General features: G+C 47.7%; 1 protein-coding gene across 10 annotated transcripts in view; it reads left to right on the top strand.

Moving 5' to 3' along the window:
• Positions 1 to 19,846, top strand: part of NTM (neurotrimin) — a 1,092,588-nt gene that overhangs the window by 943,579 nt on the left and 129,163 nt on the right. For all 10 annotated transcript variants that reach the window (XM_008259092.5, XM_089314451.1, XM_089314446.1 and 7 more), the window contains one exon: positions 10,674 to 10,799. In XM_008259092.5, the coding sequence (XP_008257314.1) occupies positions 10,674 to 10,799 (126 nt within the window). The remainder of the gene's footprint in view (positions 1 to 10,673; positions 10,800 to 19,846) is intronic.

The raw sequence follows: 19,846 nt of genomic DNA on the forward strand, positions 1-19,846 counted from the left end.
CACTCCCCAAATGGCCACAACAGTGGGGACTGGATCAGGTCAAAGCCAGAAGCCAGACTCTATCCAGGCATCTTATGTGGGTGTCAAGGGTCCAAACATTTGGACCATCTGCTGTTGCTTTCCCGGCACACCAGCAGGGAGCTGGATTGGAAGCAAAGCATCCAGGAATTTGAACAGGTGCTCCAAAGGGAGATACAGGCACAGTAGACAACCCAACCCACTGTGCCCTGTCCTACCCACTCTTGAGGTAGAAAATGCCAACATACAGATACCATCAGGGCAGGCCCTCTTTGTTAAATATGCCAGTGCATTCAGATGTGTCTATGGAGTTGTGCAAGGAACACTACCTGCCTTAGCAACCTCCTAGGAACCCTGGGTGCTCGTCTCATACTCCTGGGCTGAACCATTCATATAACGAGACTGTAGTTGAGATCTGCATGTAAAGAGAGCATTCAGGCTCCACATCCCACCCTTCTGCAGAGCAGCTTTGTGCAAATTACTGAAATCTCACCCATGCATCGTTTCTTTATATCTCCATAGGAATAATTATAGTGTTCTTACAAGACTGCCCAATAAGGGATTCCAGCTCCTGGTAAGCTGCAAAATGCACCATAGAGCTTCATCGTGGGTTGTGTTCACAAATGTATAGGTGTCAGTGTTTCTGTTTATTTTTATGTATACACTCATGGTTCTGACGATATTTGTTATCCTTGCAGCCCATATAATTCCTTGTTTAAAACAAAACAGTGCAACATTCAGTTGTATGTTTGTGAACACGTTCCTCAATGCTTGTGTCCTCTTCTGCAGAATATGGAATAATTATGGTTACCAATGTGTTACTATTTGCCTGGGACTTTTTCAGATTCAGCACTAAAAGGCCTGTGCACCAAGAAATGTCTAAATTCCAGATAAACTAGAGCAGTTGTTTCTTTAGAAATTACATCTACTTAAGGAGTTAATGCAGGAAAAAATAAGATAAAGGCAATTTATGTAAAATGCCTAGTATGTGGTAGGCATTTAATAAATGGTAATCAATGTTATGAAGTGCATTGGAAGTCCTTGGGGCTATTTAAAGATCTTGAAGAAATTCAGTCATTTCAATTTATTTGCATTTCCATACACTCTTGTAAAAACACAACAGTGCATTCACTCCAAACATATCTGTGGAATGCAAATCATGCCATACATGCTGTGTGCTAAACACATCAATGAACAGAACAATGGATTGAACTACTGTGGTCAGGTTTCTGCTCCTATAAACAGAATACCTGAGACACACTACCCTCATAAAGAACATGCATTTATTCAGCTCTCAATGTGGGATGCTGGAAGTCCAAACAGCATGGTGCTGTCACCCCATGGCAAATGCAAAGGCAATGGTGTGTGTGTGTGTGTGAGATGCATGTGTGTGTGTGCAGAGGAGAGTGCACATGGGCAGATAGGAAGGCAAGGAGCAATTCAGGGGCCAGGCTTGCTCCTACAAGTTCTCAGGAGAGTGCAGGGGTCCCTTGAGAGCTCCAGTAATCCCTCCCAAGGGCATCATCCCCAATTGACCCAAGTATCTCCCTCAGAACCTCATCTCCTAAACGTCCCAGAACCTCAGCATTGCCACACTGAAGACCAAGTTTCCAGCACATGGACCTTGAGGGGACACATTAGACCATGTTCCAATCACGGCAGGAGCTTCTGTTTATCTAGTGAAGGGAGAGAATTCTCAAACAGTTAGGCTGAGGGTTTCATTTTAGAAAAGATGACCAAGGAAGAGGAGCTAAGATGGAGCAAGGCAAGCGAAGAACAGGGGTAAAGTGACTATGAGGACCTAAGTCAAGGGAAGTGTTTGGGTGAGTGTAGAGAGGGAAGTGCTTCCAGTACATGATGGTAAGGAGTTTGTCTTCATTCTCCATGGATGGCTCATCTCCTTGTTTGATCTGGATGAGAGAAGGAAGGTTGGAATCAGGTGTATTTCCCACAGCCATACTCCACAACTGAACAGCTCAACTTCACAGTGGACATAGCCTGGGGCTACAGCAGCCTGTATGAAAAGATAAATGAGTCCATATGCCAACATCTGCTTGGTTGCATCTTTCAAGAGCTTTCTGATCTCACTTTGAACATCCCTGTATCAGGCTGTTGACACGGGGCTGGGTGTGTCAGTGCAGACTTCCATGCCAGGAAGGTCAAGGGCATCCTGGATTTGTCTCTTTGGTTCTATAAAGACAAAGGTCCCAGGGCTTTAACGGCAAAGCAGCCCTGCCCATGACAACCATTCTGAGTAGGTGGGGGCATCTCGTGTCATCACCAAGAAGCAGAGACAGGAGCAGAAGTATCGCTACAGCAAAGGAATCCTTCTGGGATGCACACATCATGTATGTAATGCAGGGTAGCCTGGTCTAGGAAGTTTATGTGTTTTCTCTGCCCCACAGGACTGCAGAGTGCTTAATAAAGCATCTTAATTTAGATTTAATAGGATATCTACTGTGTGCTAAAAACAGAAAATTGGTATTTATTAATGACATAATTATTAAAACTCAACACCTGGGCAGTGGAAGCTAAACCAAGAGTGAGGAAGTTCCTTAGAATACTATTTTAATAATTATCTTATTTAATTATTTACACATTGAATTAAAATTCCATAAGAGCCAGTCTAAACCTTAACATAATACATTAAATGTGGAACTGCATTCAAAGGGCATGGCTCATTTGGCTCTGTCATTCTTCCTAAACATCCTGTAATCACTTCTTCGTCTTTTTGTTTCTATAACTGGTACGGTTTTTAAATTCAGAATCCAAAAGCTAGACATCACACAGGGTCCTCAAAAAGTTCAAGGGAAATTCATATTATGCAAAAGCTATGAATTTCCTTGCACCAAAATAAATTTACCCTCTAGTTCCATTTTCCATGAACTTTTTGAAGTCTCCTGGTGCTGCTGAACAGAAATGGCAGTCCCACTGGCCTCGGTGTCCCCTCGGTGTCCCCAGGCCTTCTCCAGGCGAACATCGTGCATGTTCCATGGCACCACTCTCATATCTGTCCCTTTATCCTCATCTCTACAGAGCCAACGGTTTAATCCAGGCTTTGGACATCACTCACATAGATTGGTTTCTCTGACTACAGTTTCTCTTCATTTCATTTCATTTGACACATTGTTAATAGATTCTTTTTCTTAAAATAATTTTTTTAAAAATATGGCATTTCCTTTAAAAATGTAAAACTCACCATTACGTAAAGGAGAGGGTGAAAACCCATGGCTCAGCCCCTCAGGGTCGTCCATGCTCTGTCTCTTTTAACTCTTGATCTTGTGTCCCATTTTCCATCGATTCTCTTAGCATTTATTGACCGTCTGGTCTGTGTTGATATTGCACGTGTGCATTTGCCAACCACATAGGACATTAAAACTCCCTTATTGAGCACTTGACAATGCCAGGAACTACTCTCAGTGAGTTTCATAAACTTGCTCCTTAAATCCTCAAAAGAACCGTGTGAAGTCCTTACAGTCATTAGCTGCATGTTATGGGTGGGGACGATGAGGCAGAGAGAAGCCACGTGGCCAAGGTTACCCCCAGTAAGAAGATGGCAGAGACAGGGTCCCAATCTCTTCTCTATTTATATGTTGCCTCTTATAGAAAGGAGACTGCATGTCTTCGTGCACATTATGGATAGCTTCCTTCCCATCTGTGCCCATGAAATTCATTTCCATTCTCAACAACTTCGCTTTCCTGCCTAGGTGATGCCCAAACCAACTCTAGTGTGAGGTGAAGCAACCTCTGACACTCTCTCAGGCTGCAGTACTCCCTCCTGCCCTCTCCTGGTGCCCCACGTATGTGTCATTCATTTAACATTCTTTGTTAAAATAAAGACTTGTGTATTTATTTGAAATTCAGAGTTACAGAACCAGAGGCAGAGACACAGATCTTCTACCCACTGGTTCACTCAACCAAAATACTGGGAAGGCTGGAACTGTGCTAGGCCAAAGTCAAGAGCCTGGAACTCCATCCGTGTCTGTCATGTGGGTGGCAGGGCCCTAGTACTTGGGCCATCTTTTGCTCCTTACCCAGGCACATTAGCAGAGAACTGCAGTGGAAGTAGAGCAACTGAGACTTGAAGCGGTGCCCATGTGGGATGCCTGTGTCGTAGGCAATGGCTTATTCCTCTGCGTCACAATGCCAGACCATCGCACATTCTGTTGTATACAATCTTCTGGCATAGCTTGCTTTGTTATTCAAGTATGGAATATTTTTGGCCACTTCCCCAAACAAACTGAAAGTTCAAGGAGAGTCAAGAAATCTGGTAGGCTGGCGCCGCAGCTCACCTGGCTAATCTTCCGCCTGCGGCACCGGCACCGGTTGGGGCGCCGGATTCTGTCCCGGTTGCTTCTCTTCCAGTCCAGTTCTCTGCTGTGGCCCGGGAAGGCAGTGGAGGTTGGCCCAGGTCCTTGGGCCCTGCACCCGCATGGGAGACCAGGAAAAGCACCTGGCTCCTGGCTTTGCATCGGTGCAGTGCGCCGGCCGTAGTGGCCATTTCGGGGATGAAGCAAGCGATAGGAAGACCTTTCTCTCTGTCTCGCTCTCTCATTGTCTAAATCTTCCTGTCAAAAAAATAAAATAAAAAATGAAAAAGAAATAAAATTTAAAAAAAAAAGAAATCTGCTAGTGGAGCCGGTGCCTGGCATAGCAAGTAAAGCCATCAACTGCAGTGCCAGCATCCCATATGGTTCAAGTCCCGGCTGCTCCACTTTCAATCCAGCTCTCTGCTATGGCCTGGGAAAGCAGTGGAAGATGGCCCAAGTCCCTGGGCCCCTGAACCTGCATGGGAGATCTGGAAAAAGCTTGTAGCTTCAGATCAGCCCAGCTCCAGCTGTTGTAGCCATTTGGAGAGTGCACCAGCTGATGGAAGAACTCTCTATCTCTCTCTCTGCTTCTGCCTCTCTGTAACTCTGCCTTTCAAATAAATAAATAAAAATCTTTAAAAAGAGGAAAACTGGTAGTTTTCTGGAAATCACTTATGTATCTAGCATGTGACTGTGTACGTTCTAGGTCTGCACAGAATATTTGCTGAATGACTTATGGCCAGGCCTCTAATAGGAGGCTTCTGCTGCTGCTGAATGATTGTGCCAGGCCACAAGAAGTCTGCTGCACATCCTTTCCTTGTGTCCCCTCTGTCGCCTTCCCTCTGCTCCTCAGACCTGAGTACCTTTTGCTTATCTCCTAGGGCTTCACTTAGGTGTTCTGTATCTTGGAAACCGCCCCCCCCCACCGTCTTTGATGGGCAGGTGTCTTTCCCTGGTGATCCTGTAACACTTGATTCGTCCTTCTATGCTACAAGACTTTGAAAGATTACACTTTTGTATTGTTTTTGCACATATAGACTGTGAATTCCTTGAGGACAAGGACCGTCTTTCTTAGCTTATGCTGAAGACAGTGTAATGTTGAAATATGGGAGGTGTGTCCAGCACCGTGGCATAGTAGGCTAAGCCTAGGCCTGTAGCTCTGGCATTTCATATGGTCCCTAGCTCATGTCCTGGGCTGCTCCTCTTGTGATCCAGCTCTTTGCTTATGGCCTGGGAAAGCAGTAGAAGATGGCCCAAGTCCTTGGGCCCCTGCACCTGCATGGGAGACCTGGAAGAGGCTCCTGGCACCTGGCTTCGGATTTGTGCAGCTTCAACAATTGTGGCCTCTTGGGGAGTGAACCAGAAGATGGAAGAACTATCTCTCTGTCTCTCCCTCTCTGTTTAAACCTTGCTTCTCAAATAAAGAATAAAAAAAGAAATATGGGAGATGATCAGTGAATACTGACGAATGAGAGTACATGAATGAATGAAAAGAAGCCAAGCAATCCTAATGTGTTTCTAACATCCTACATATTGAAAAGATGTAAGATAATGAAAGTATCCATGGGAACAATGTAAAATTATGAGTGTAAGTCACCCTATCTCACAGTTGGCCAAATGCTTTGTTGTAAGCATGGATGCATAACTCCCCCTGCATCTTTATTGATTCAAGTTTGTTTTGAATAGTGATGATGTGCTGGAAGGTACCACCTAGAACATGGTGTTCCTTATCCCCTATAATCTTATGCTCTGTGCCAGCTTCGTTCTTTTTTTTTAAAGATTTATTTTGTTTGAAAGAGTTACAGAGAGAGGTAGAGACAGAGAAAGAGGTCTTTCGTCTGCTGGTTCACTCCCCTAGATGGCCGCAACGGCCGGAGCTGTGCCAATCCGAAGCCAGGAGCTTCTTCCGGGTCCTCCATGTGAATGCAGGGGCCCAAGGACTTAGGCCATCTTCCACTACTTTCCCAGGCCATAGCAGAGAGCTGGATGGGAAGTGGAGCAGCCGGGACCAGAACCAGCTCCCATATGGGATGCCGACGCTTCAGGCCAGGGCTTTAACCCACAATGCCCCAGCGCCAGCCCCCTACCAGCCAGCTTAGTTCTGATCATCAGGTTTGCACCTCTGGTCAAACCACCCCACTTCTGTGCCTTGCACCTCTGCATTCCAGATCCATTTGGAGCCAGCTTGCTTCTTCAAGCTGTGTCTTCAGGCAGGATCAGAGGATGGCAAGCCATTCTCCAACTTTTTTATCATGAGTTGGATATTTTCCAGTTGTTAGTGGGGAGAGACAATTCTAGATGATTCTTCCAAGCATGAGGTGTCATTGTTTCACTTAATATACTGACTGTGCTGACAGCGCTGGCCAGACCACTTTCTGTCCTGCTTGGGGACTGTCCATTGTTCTCCAGTGTATGATTAGCAGATTAGCTATCATGTAAGAAGCCAGGAAAATGAACTTCAGTAAGCCCTTCCAAAGCAAGAGTAATTCATTACCCAGCCTGATTTCCACTTAAAATGTACTTTAAGCACACTTCCAATTACAAACCCTAAATCACCCTGTGTTCGCAAAGTCCATCATTTTTTATTTTATTGCACGGCGTTGGCGTGACATAATCCCTTGCAGAGCATCCCGGAGTGCCTTACAGATCCATAAATTACTTACCTGCGCAGTACAAGCAGTGTCTGCAAGGCCAGCACAGACACTCTGCAGGCAGCCTCTTGTCCAGGAAGCCAGCGAGGCTGTGCGGGTGCCAAGAATGTGCAGGGGCAAAGGGCCAGGCGAATGTGTGTCTGGGGGAGTAGTGCCTGGGAAGGAAGCACCCCAGTGAAATCTCTGCGAATACATCGAAGTGTTTGTTTTTGCAAAGGCCAGTTTAAATGACTCTAGAATGAAGAGAATTTAGAAATTTGTACCCTCCAGGCAGACAGCAAATCAAATGCTCAGTCATTAACTCAACACTCACCTTCCTGCCCTGCAAGGCTCGACGTAGCTCTTAAAACGATGCTACCGTGAATTGCAATATTATTGTTTAAATTTATATTTTTATTTGAGAGAGAGAGAGAGAGAGAGAGAGAGAGAGAGAGAGAGAGAAGGAGGGAGAGAAAGAGAAGGAGAGGGGCTGACATTGTGGTATAGCAGGTAAAGCCGCTGCATCCCATATGGGAGCCAGATCCAGTCCCAGCTACTCCATTTCTGTTCCAGCTCCTTGCTAATGGTCTGCGGAAAGCAGCAGAATATGTCTTGGATGTTTGTGCTCCTTTCACGTCCACTTGGGAGATCTGGAAGAAGCTCCTGGCTCCAGGCTTCCATCTGACCCAGTGTTGGCTGTTGCAGCTACTTGGGGAATGAACCAGCAGATGGAAGATTGCTCTCTCTGTCTCTGTCTCTCTCATTCTCTCTCTCTCTCTCATTCTCTCTTTCTCTCTCTCTCTCTCTCTCTCTCTAACTCTGACTTGCAAAGTAAATACATAAATCTTTGAGAGAGGGAAAAAGAGACCCCTTCCATTCACTGTTTCATTCCTCAAATGCTTGAAACAACTGGAACCAAGCCAAAACTGGAATTTGGGACCTCAATCCAGTTCTCCAGCATGGATGGCAAGGAGGACCCGGTTAGCCAAACCATCCTTTGATGCCTCCCAGAATGTATATTAGCAGAAAGCTGGTGTCCCAAGTGGACCCTGCTCGGACCCAGGCATTCCAATATGGTATGTGAGGCTCATGACTGCTAGGCCAAACGACATTGTATCTTAAATACACCAGGTTTTAGAGCCAGTAGTCTTTTTTCCAACCCTCACTACATGTGAGCTCCATTATTTCTGTCCTACTAAATGCCTGTGAGAGTCAAGGTAAGATACACACCCTGCATCTTCATCTGAAGGTCAATGTGGATTGAAGTCCAAACAGGATTACTTTGTGCTTAAGTCTATGCATGACACCTAGGCAGGGCAGCAGAAAATGAAAAGAGAAGTAAGGCCTTTGTTTAATATCTTAGCATCAAATAATTTCTAGCAAAGAATGAAAAATGAACCAAATGTAACAGAAGAGAGTTCATTTTCAGTGTCACACGGGATGTGCTGCGATGCTGTGGGATCCACAGGAAGAAGTCACATCTCTCAGGGATCACCTGGAGGGCTGATGGAAGTGGGAGTTATTCAGTCAGTCCTTGAACAAGTCCAGCAGCTGTTGCTAGTCAGAGAGCAGAGCGTGTTAGCATCAGCAGTATGCAGTGGAATAAGGAGATAAAGGTGCAACATGTACTTATAAATAATGAGTGCTCCCAGGAGGGTGGCATGTAGGATAGAAAAGGAAAGTAATATTGGGAAAGAAGAGAAAGAGAACATCTCTTTATAATCTCCATTTTCATGGAGGACAATGTGCAGCAAAAGTATAAATGAGTGAATAATGGTACAAGTAGAGGGAAGGCCAGCATTGAAATTTCCAGACCAGAGTGACTCACTCTGGCCTTGGGAACAGAGGATAAATCATCGTGGGCTGCCCTGGGTTTTCCAGCAGATCAGATCACATTGATGACATACCCTGGAGCTTCATAGTGTGGTGGCTTTGAGGAATACTTATTCTGGGAAAGAATGTAGCATGAAGAAGCACAGGAGTGCGAACAGAGGGACCACTTAATTTGCCAAGAACCAATGTGTTACCTCCTGCGTTAGTAGATGCGAGGATCCAGCTTTTGGGCTATTAGGAATGTGTGGCAGGTTATGAGTCAACCCTATAAATATTTGTAGAGCTTTTACTGAGGATACAAATTTGAGGAAGGTATGAAAGCTCACTGCCTGGTAGGTGAGTGATGCCAAGCAAACAACCGTAACACTGTGGGATAAGTTCTAGAACTGGGGCTCAATAAAGGATGCCCTAGCTTTATCCGCTGGAACTGTAAACCCTCTGACAGATAAGACAAATGAGTAGCCACACGAAGAACCCAGGATCACATTTACTAGGGGCAAAGCTGGTTCTGGAGAATTAGGCTTAGGTGTGCAGCAGCAGTGGTCTTCAAAGCCTGGACCCCTGAGTGAGACAGGTGCACGTGCAGTAGCCGGCAGGGACACAGCGCTCACCCCAATCCTGTGGGATCCTGTGCTCCTTCTGTGAAGCCAGTATGAAGAGTGGCTGCAAAAAAAGAGGCAGAAGGAAGAAAGGTCCTGCCTCTAGCTTTACCCAGCAGCACACGCCTCTCCCCCAGCTGATGTCTTGCTGACTCTCTGCGCTGTGTGCGTAATATGCTCTGAGAACATGTTTAGCAGCAGTAAACTCAGCTGTTAGGGAGGGCAGAGGGGTGTAGGGCAAGGAAAGTTTGCAGCAGTGAAATCGGCATTGTTCGACCCCAGGAGGACGAGGGGTGTTCTAGGAAGGCTAGAAAGCACCTTATAGATCCACAGACATGATGACCAGAAAGGCACGGTGTGTTGGGGGGCTACTGGGGATAAGTAGAGCTGGAATAACTGGGGCTGTCAGTGGAAGTGTAGGTTGGTGCTGGATGCTGAATGGCTACGTATGCCAGGGTAAGGGGCATGGTTGTGATGGGGTAGATGACAGAGAGCAATTAGAGCTGGTTAGGCAGAGATGTGCTATGATGAAAACTGCATTATAACCGGCGCCGGGGCTCACTAGGCTAATCCTCCGCCTTGCGGCGCCAGCACACCGGGTTCTAGTCCCAGTCGGGGCGCCAGATTCTGTCTCGGTTGCCCCTCTTCCAGGCCAGCTCTCTGCTGTAGCCAGGGAGTGCAGTGGAGGATGGCCCAAGTCCTTGGGCCCTGCACCCCATGGGAGACCAGGATAAGTACCTGGCTCCTGCCATCAGATCAGCGCAGTGCACCGGCCGCAGCGCGCCGGCCGCGGCGGCCATTGGAGGGTGAACCAACGGCAAAGGAAGACCTTTCTCTCTGTCTCTCTCTCTCAATGTCCACTCTGCCTGTCAAAAAAAAAAAAAAAAAAAAACAAAAAAAACAAAAAAAAAAAAAACAAAAACCTGCATTATAGAAGGACATCTCTGGATGCAGTGTGGTGGAAGACTCGTGGAAGTGTATTGGAGGTGGGTGGGGGGTGAGTGAAGCCAAGAAGAAGGTGGAGGATAGAAGAGTTATTGCAGTATTGCCATGGAATGCATGCCCATTTAGACTCCCTGGATTTGTGTTTGAATAAGAGGAGATGAAGCTGAACGCAAGGTAGGGTGTTTTTCAGGATTCAGGTAATTCCTCCAATGTCTGATCTTTAAGATGATAATACAGTTTTCAGCCTCTGGGCTCTGCTGCTAACTACCATTTGAAGACAACAAAGAAATGTTTCTGTAGGTGTTGTATTTTCCCTTCTACCTGTTTTGTCTCCACAGTGTCACCTAAAATTGTAGAGATTTCTTCAGATATCTCCATTAATGAAGGAAACAACATCAGCCTCACCTGCATAGCAACTGGTAGACCAGAGCCTACGGTTACCTGGAGACACATCTCCCCCAAAGGTAAGAGAGGCTGGTGGGTACATGGTGCACCAAAAGAACTTGGAGAATGATTAGCTATGCATATAGGAGGTCATGGTACGAGTTACTTAGTTCAAGGGGTACTGCACCTTCTGTAGCCTGAGAAAAATGCACTCATAACTCTGCAGAGAATTTTGGTGTCTTGTGAAAAACAGGCTAATTACCTGGGACTTAAGAAATTATACCCAAGTATCTGCCCCCAGTCCCTTGGAAATTAATCCCAGTTGTGTGACGTGGTGGTGAGATGTTACGGGGTACGTGAAATGTGTTGTTGGAAGATTCTACTTTGCTGGCATTGTTCAGCTGCTTTAAGAGATGGAAACCACAGGCACATAATGATGGAGGAGAACTTTACATGACCGTCTTCCTAAAAGGAAAATACCCAAGTTCGTTCCTCTTCAGCATTGCCAGAAGTCTGGTCATTGGTTGTTTCTGTGGTTTTGTTGTTGTTTTACTCTGACTGAGCCTTGATAACAAGTGTTGAAAGTGTGACTAAATTGCAAATTTAGCTTTGCTTGCATGTTCAGATGTTACATAGACCAGATTGAGTGTTGCTTTGTGTTTTCATGAATTGAACATTAAAACTGTTAGTTTCAGACAAAATGTCATTTATCTTTAAGCTAGTTTTTTTTTGGGGGGGGGGGTGCATGGAAAGGTGTTCCATTCACCCTTAAACAGTACAATGAATATGTAGTCCAGGCTGTATGGGTGTATGTGTGTGCTTGCGTGTATGGATGAAGGTGTGGGTACCGCTGAGTAGTATGGTTTTAAGGATTATAAAGGCACCACAGTGGTTGTGGTTTGTTTATTAGATGGTGCTCATAGGATCAACTTCCTTGAAGGAGACAGGGAGAGAAGTTAAGCTGTGATGCTGTCACAACGTATCAGCTGAGCCCAAAAGGACTACCAGAGCTGGGATGAGCCCTCAGAGCCGCCCCTGATGGAGGTGATGGGCTTCTACATCAACACAGCAGTCAGTCATTTAATTCAGGCCATCCCCAGAAGGAGTGTGACCTTGGGCCTGCATCTCTCTCCACATGAGAGAAGCCCCACAAGGGCTGTCCACGAGCAGCGTGTCTGTCCAGGGCTTCACAGTGCCCACTGCATTTGGACATGAAAATCAAAGTCAGGGTAGGACCATGAGTGGACCCCGGATGCTGAATTTCCTCTCTCATACCATGTCAGTGTGTTCTGCTAGGTGTTCTTAGAGAAGGCATGAAATGCTCAGTTGTGTTTGACTTGAATACCTGGGAGCCATCCCTGGTTACCATTCATACATGCATGCATAAACACACTCACCATTATATATATATATATATATATATATATATACACACACACACACACACATATATATACACACATGTATATGTATATTTTTAAATGTTTTGATGAACATGTAACATTGGTACAGTTTATGGGGTGCCTTGCAATATCTCAACACATGTTTAAGGCATGAAGTGATCAAAACAGGAAATCAGTGTGTCCATTTCCTTATCTTTTCCTGTTTGGTGTGCACCTGCTTTTCTCCTCTAGCTCTTCACAGGGTGCATTCTGTGAACTACCACTGCTCCATTGTGCTGTGGGGCACCAGCACGTGCTGACTCTGTGCTTTGGTACCTATATTTTTAAAAGATTTATTTATCTACTTGAAAGTCAGAGTTATACACAGAGAGAAGGGGAGAGAGAGAGAGAGAGAGAGAGAGAGGTCTTCCATCCGCTGGTTCACTCCCCAATTGGCCGCATCAGCTGGAGCTGCACCGATCTGAAGCCAGGAGCCAGGAGCTTCTTCCAGGAACTTCTTCCGGGTCTCTCAAGTGGGTGCAGGTGCTCAAGGGCTTGGAGCATCTTCTACTGCTCTCCCAGGCCACAGCAGAGAGCTGGATTGGAAGTGGAGCAACTGAGTCTCGAACTGACGCCCATATGGGTTGCTGGCACTGCAGGCGGTGGCTTTACCTGCTGTACCACAGCACCGACCCCATGTGCTTTGGTACCTATTAATCAACCTCCCTCTTTCCACTCTTTGCACCCTCCCCAACTTCAGCAATCTAACTTCAGGTTGATTTTTGTTAATTTCCAATAATGAGAAAGAACATGCCACCATTTACTTTCTAAAGATTTATTTATTTGAAAGATAAAACAATAGAGGATATATATATATATATATAGAGAGAGAGAGAGAGAGAGAGAGAGAGAGGGAGAATCTTCCATTCACTGATTCACTGACTCACTGATTCACTCCCTCCAAACGGTTTCAACAGCCAGGTCTGGGTCGGGCCAAAGCCAGGAGCCAAGAACTCCATCCTGGTGTCCCACGTGTGTGGCAGGAGCCTAAGTACCCCTCTGCTGCCTCCCAGGTGCGTTAGCAGGAAGCTGGGACGTGAACTGGTGCTCTAGTAGGGGGTGCTAGTGCCCTAACCTGCTGCCCCACAACACCAGCCCCATTCCATGAGCAACGAGATGTGCAAAAACTCGGTGTGTCTCTGTCAGACACTCCACTGGACATGCCCTAGTGTGCAGACTGCTCCAGAATCGGGGAGGGGCGTCAGCTGCAGGAGCTCCTCCGTGATGGAGAGCTGCCTCGGGCACTTCCGAGGGAGGGGCCGTCCAAGTGGACAGACTTTCCTCGTCCACGGAGCACGCCATCCGTCACAGTTGAATGCTGAGTCCCCAGTGCTGCCGGACGCCCGTGCCTTTGAATCTGGGGGACATCCATCACCGCGGCGGACTTTTCTTTGCTTCGCGACGGAGGCACGTCTGTGCTGCGTCCCTCCTCTGGCCAGCAAACTCCTCGTACTTTCCCAGGGTGCTCCTCCCTTTTCCTCTCTGCATCTTCTTTCCTGCCTGCATTTCCCCCGTCTCCCTCTCTCTCAGCCCCTCCAATGCTTCTGCTTTCGTTTCCCTATTTCCCACCTTCTCTTTCCTCCTCTCTCTCCTCACCACCCTCGAATGGTTGCACCTGCTGTGTTTGTCTGGCAGTGTCCTAGGGGGCCTTCCCCAACCCCTTTTGCAGCCATTGAGCGGATTCATTTTCCCCAGGGACTTTCACCTGAGCCTGGGCCAGCTGCTTCCACTTCACCGGGGTTTTGGCTGCCATGGAAACAGCGGATGGATCCAGGGGAGAGGCGCAGGATAATCAGAACCTACCTGCGGATTAGAGTCATTTAGATGAACAGCTTTGTCCAGATCCCAGGCCCAGATTAGCTGTCCCAGATTCAAAGTGATGGGACGTGTGGAGCAGCCGCTAATCCTCCAGAACTCACCAGGGTGCTGTGTGCCCGGCGGCTGATTATTTGGACATCAGAGTTGTCATCGGGTGGCTGCCAAATCCAAAGGGAAGCTGAAGGCTCTTAGCAGTCAGGCCTTCATCTTGCCCCACTAAGGGCGCTCATTTTCAATACGTTAGGACAGGCCCGGAGTTCCTCGGAGAAGAACCTTCACACAGGCTCCAGAGGGAGAGAACCATTACTGTCATCATCTGCCCTGTTCTTTGAGGGGAGATGATGTTTCAATCAGGATCATTCCTACTCACGCGCCCATTAAGTCTCTGCACAGATTGCTGGTCGACGCTGAGCGTGATGGCAATCCTGACGACTTCATGGCGGTTTCTCTCTCCAGACGGAGCCGTTCCCTCCACACCTTGCTGAGAAAACCTGGGGTTGCTTTCCATAAACTTAGGCAAAGTCTTTAGAGTGGGTACTCCCCATGTGTGTGGAAAAGGAGTACAGAAGTGTTGATCACAGTTTCAGTACTGCCTTGCAAATCGCAATAGAGTGTTGCTTCATAGTGATCTTCTGGTGGGAGAGAGGTTGTCTATCTCCAAGGCTCTAAGACCCCCAAACTACCTCTTGGCAGTGCCACTGATAGTAACTGATTCTTGTGGCCATCATGTCTTTTTCATTATCTTCATGAACTTATCACTCTGAGTTTAAGAAGAAAGTGTTACTTGCTATTTTTATAACAAAAAAGTTTTATTGTATGTATTTGAAAGGCAGAATTACAGAAGGATGGAGAGAGAGAGAGAGAGGTATTCTGTCCACTGGTTCATTCCCCAAATGGCCACAACAGCCAGGGCTGGGCCATGCTGAAGCCAGAAGCCAGGAGCTTTTTCCAGGTCTCCCATTGTGGGTGCTGGGGCCCAGGCATTTGGGTCATCATCTGCTGCTTTCCCAGGTGCATTAACAGGGAGCTGGATTGGAAGTGGAGCAGCCGGGATACGAACCAGTGCCTATATGGGATGCTGGCACTGCACGTGGCAGCTTAACCCTCTACACCACAGTGCCAACCTTGGAAGTGTTACTTGATTTCTAAACATACATGTCTTCTGTCTGTGCACCTGTTTTGAGGTGTGCAGATGCTGTTTGCACCTGCAGTGGTCCTCCTCTCTCTTGGAGGAAAAGTCCCCATCTCATTATTCTCACAGGAAAGACCATCTCTGTTTGGCATGAGGGTTTGGTTGAGCCCCAGTCCAGGTCCTTGCAGGTGTCAGCTCACTGCTCCTGCTGCAAATGCATGCTCTGTGCAACCACTGCCTCCCGTGGGACCTGTGCCTTGTCTTTTGTCCTCATCTAGGTGTGCAGGAACACATCTTAGCACAGCCCTTCAACTTTCAGCTTCCTGCCTCTGGTAGAATGCCTTTAATGCTACCTTATTTTTCTCATTCTGCCCTGAGGAAACAGAAACCCATCTGTTTTAGCGTATCCTGAAAGACGCTAGGCAGGACTTCACTTTCCATAGGTAAGTATTCTCAAAACCCTGCTGTTACATCATCTAATTCTATTGATTGTAAGAGCTTTAGGGAGAAGGCTGGGATCCCTGCATTGCCACATTCCTGGGAGCCCCATATCAGATCCGAGTGAAGTACTGAGTCCACTGGCAAATTTGCAAGTTGTCACTCTACATTTAGGATCAGGCATCACTGAGCTCTCTAATAGAGCACCCTCTATTCTGTACCAGCCTCCACCTTCCACTCATCCAACAAAATATTGAGCATAAAACCTTTTTTTTTTTTTTTTTTTTTTTTTTTTTTTTTGACAGGCAGAGTGGACAGTGAGAGAGAGAGACAGAGAGAAAGGTCTTCCTTTGCCGTTGGTTCACCCTCCAATGGCTGCTGGCGCACCGCGCTGATCCGATGGCAGGAGCCAGGTGCTTCTCCTGGTCTCCCATGGGGTACAGGGCCCAAGCACCTGGGCCATCCTCCACTGCACTCCCTGGCCACAGCAGAGAGCTGGCCTGGAAGAGGGGCAACCGGGACAGAATCCGGCGCCCCAACCGGGACTAGAACCCGGTGTGCCGGCGCCGCAAGGCGGAGGATTAGCCTAGTGAGCCACAGCGCCGGCCACAATTGAGCATAAAACCTTCATCCAGACTCCTGGAAGGAAGCTTTGGACTGGAACACAAAAGCCTGTCTTGATTCGTTGGCCTCATCCCTGTCCTGTGAGTTCTTTGAGATCCACACCTGTGCCTCCCTTTGATTCTCAACCTTCCAGCACACTGCCTAGCCCCTAGAAAGCGTTCTCGAAACAGAGGCTGTTTCAGATCTGCAGGGCATGCCTGCTGGCCCAGTGCACGGGCTTCACCTTGAGCAAGAATTCTCCTCCACTTGGATGTTTGCAGCGGTGACCCTGTGTGCTCCCTGCTGAATCTCTGCTAGCGAGTCCCTGGTCTCTGCAAGATCTCCAAGCCTTTCCTGAAGTCCCTGGAATGGCATCTGCCCTGGCCAGGCTTGACTTCTCCTTGAAGGAGAGACACCTTCTCAGATTTTCTTATGCAGGCTCCTGAGAGTCACTGTCCCAGGCACGGGTTTCTCTGACACGCTCTTCATCTCGTGCCTTGTTGTCTTACTCTTCACAGTCTTCCGTGCTGAACTCCCAAGCACTCTCAATCACAGTTTCCCAGAGCACTGAATTTTACAAGGGAGGGTTAGCTCAACTGTAAGTGAAATTTGCTGCTCCTGGCTAGTTAAAAAATAGAAAGAGATATCCAGCAGGGGAAAAACATATATTATTTGAAGCTCATTCCTAGTCTTATTGCCCTGTCCTCTTGGTGTGTGAATTAAATGGGAGGGGGTCTTAAATGTTGGACATGTTTTCCATAGTCATGTGAACACCCTGGGAACAAAAACTAGCACAGAACCCTATGTCCATCGGGTCCCAAACCAAATGTTTGTTCTGGAAGCCTTTCTCTCTACACTGTGTGGAGTGGGCATTTCTGCACACTTCTGTCCTTGTATCTGCTGAATTCAACCACCTTCCTCTGCCTAGTCTCTGCTCTTCCTAAAATCAGTTCTCCTGCTGCGTTTGAAGAAGTGCAATGGCTAGCTGGTTGACCTGTCCCTTGTTAAAAGACACCAAGTTGGTAAGGACAAAGTGACCCTTGGCTGGGTGCTCTTCTCCTTGCCAAGGCCATGCCCTCCCTGCCCACTGCCCTCATCCTGCCCAACACCAGCCTATTTTCCTCTTTGTCAGCACTGACAAGTCCTTCTCCACAGCCAAGCAGGACACTGGAGCACTAATTGGAACTGGAGGTAGCACAGCTTGAGTTCAACCAGAGCTGGCAGGCACCATGACTGCGGTGACAGCTCTGTGAGCAAGTGTCAGGAGCAGAACTCTGGCCTGCCACCGACTGACTACAGCACCCTGGCACTAATGAGCAGCCTGTCGGCACCAGCATCGGGGCCCCATGTGGCACAGAGATCATTAGGATGGCAGGCAAGGAAAACTTCCCCAGCGAAGAGGAGCTGGGGACAGGGCGGGGAGGAGGAGGGAAAAATGGAATACAAGCATCACCTTCCCTTCCCAGGGATGGCAATCACCTAGCAGGGGTGGGGGAGGGAGAGGGAGAAGGAGAAGGAGAAGGAGAGGGAGAGGAGAGAGGGAGGGAGAGAGAGTGAGAGAGAGAGAAGAGAAGAGAAGAGAAGAGAAGAGAAGAGAAGAGAAACCAGTATTTGTGAAAGATCTATCCATGCCAACTCTGGACAACACTTGGAATCTCTTCTTGGTTGAGTTTCCACATCATCAATCAATACAGGTGGTAAATCTCTGCAGTAATCCAAAGGAGAACTCAATGATTGAAATGCGTCCATCATGACTCAGTTTGGAGACTGGGGAGTAGCCTATGTAGCTCTGAGAATCAGGGCTTGGGGAGGAGGGAAGAGTGGAGATTTTAGTCCCTTAGTACTCATCAGGCAGGCCCCTTGCCTGCAGGAGGTGCTGAGCTGCCAGCTGCCTGCCTGTCTCCTGCTCCGTTAACATCCAGGAGCAGCAGTGAAAAGGAGTGTTGGGGCTGGCGCTGTGGCTGTGCTGCGGTAGGTTAATCCTCCTCCTGCTGCACCCGCATCCCGAAGGGCCACCGGTTCTAGTCCCAGCAGCTCCTCTTCCAATCCAGCTCTCTGCTGTGGCCTGGGAAAGCAGTGGAAGATGGTCCAAGTGCTAGGACCCCTGCACCCACGTGGAAGACCCAGAGGAAGCTCCTGGCTCCTGGCTTCAGATCAGCTCAGCTCCAGCCGTTGCAGCCATTTGGGGAGTGAACCAGTGGATGGAAGACTTCTCTCTCTGTCTCTTCCTCTCATTGTCTGTAACTCTACCTCTCAAATAAATAAAGTCTGTAAAGAAAAAAAAAATGAGCATTTTCCACTGTGATTCCATTCAGAGGTGGGATTAGGGAGGGTCTCAGCATCTAGAAGTTGGTTTGTCAGAAGAAAAAGAGGTGGGTCTTACATGCAGCATTGAACTTAGTGGTTAAGACATCAGTTGGGGGGCCTGCATTAGTGTACTTCTATTTAATTCCTGATTCTAGCTCCTGATGCCAGATTTCTGCTAATAATATAGACTGAAGTAATTGGGTTCCTGCTACTCATCTGGAAGACCTGGATTGAGTTTGCAGATCCTGGGTTGGGCCCCAGCCCAGCCCCGACTGTGAGCTAAGAGGAGTGAACCAGCTAATGGATGATCTATTTCTGTATTTCTTTGTCTCTCATCTCCTTCCTTACTTCTCAAATGCACACATACACTCACACTCATGCACACACACACAGGGCTTTGGCACCTCTTCTGGCTGGATTTGAATCCCCATTCTCTAGTCACTGCCTGGGCCTTGCTAGGGCAGTCATCAGCCCCTCTGAAGATGTGTTTTGTTAGGACTCTCCTGCTTGGTTCTTGGCCTGAGTTTTCATAGTGTGCTCCCAGGCTCCATTTGGCCTGTACTCTGAATTCATGCCAGCAACCTGAGTTTCATCACATGTTGTACTTCCCCACCTTGGCACCCACCACTGGTCCTCCATCATCCTCCACTCCATCTGGGGCGAGTTTACTCTTTTTTTTTTTTTTTTTTTGACAGGCAGAGTTAGACAGTGAGAGAGACAGAGAGAAAGGTCTTCCTTTTCCATTGGTTCACTCCCCCCCCAAATGGCTGCTACAGCCAGCACACTGCACAGATCTGAAGCCAGGAGCCAGGTACTTCCTCCTGGTCTCCCACGCGGGAGCAGGGCCCAAACACTTGGGTCATCCTCCACTGCCTTCCTGGGCCACAGCAGAGAGCTAGACTGGAAGAGGAGCAACAAGGACAGAATCCGGCATCCCAACCGGGATTAGAACCGGGGGTGCCAGCGCCGCAGGCAGAGGATTAGCCTAGTGAGCCAAGGCGCCGGCCGAGTTTACTCTTGTTTTAAGACCGTGCTCAAACACTGCCAGTTTGGGAGCCTCTGATGGCTTTCTTTGGCAAGGAGTGAGCCACCCCTTTCCCTGAGATCCCCGGCACCTTGTGTGCATTTCTCACTGCAGCATCTCTTCCAGTGTCCTTCAGACTGGAGACCGTCCCCTGCCGCCTACAGCGACCTTCCTTTTGCTGTTTGTTTTATCCCCAGTGCTTGGTATAACACCAGATGCTTGCAGGTCCCATGACTGCTGAATGAGGAAGTGTCCAATGTCACAGATACGGGCTCATTGTTCTCCCTTTAACATCAAGTCTTTGATTTTTAAAACAAAATCTATTTAATGAATGAAGGATAAGACCCCCGGCTGGGTGCATCT

This window comes from Oryctolagus cuniculus, chromosome 1, assembly GCF_051225735.1.
Source record: "Oryctolagus cuniculus isolate XC-2025 breed Fujian yellow rabbit chromosome 1, ASM5122573v1, whole genome shotgun sequence".
In the NCBI taxonomy this organism is placed as follows: Eukaryota; Metazoa; Chordata; class Mammalia; order Lagomorpha; family Leporidae; genus Oryctolagus; species Oryctolagus cuniculus.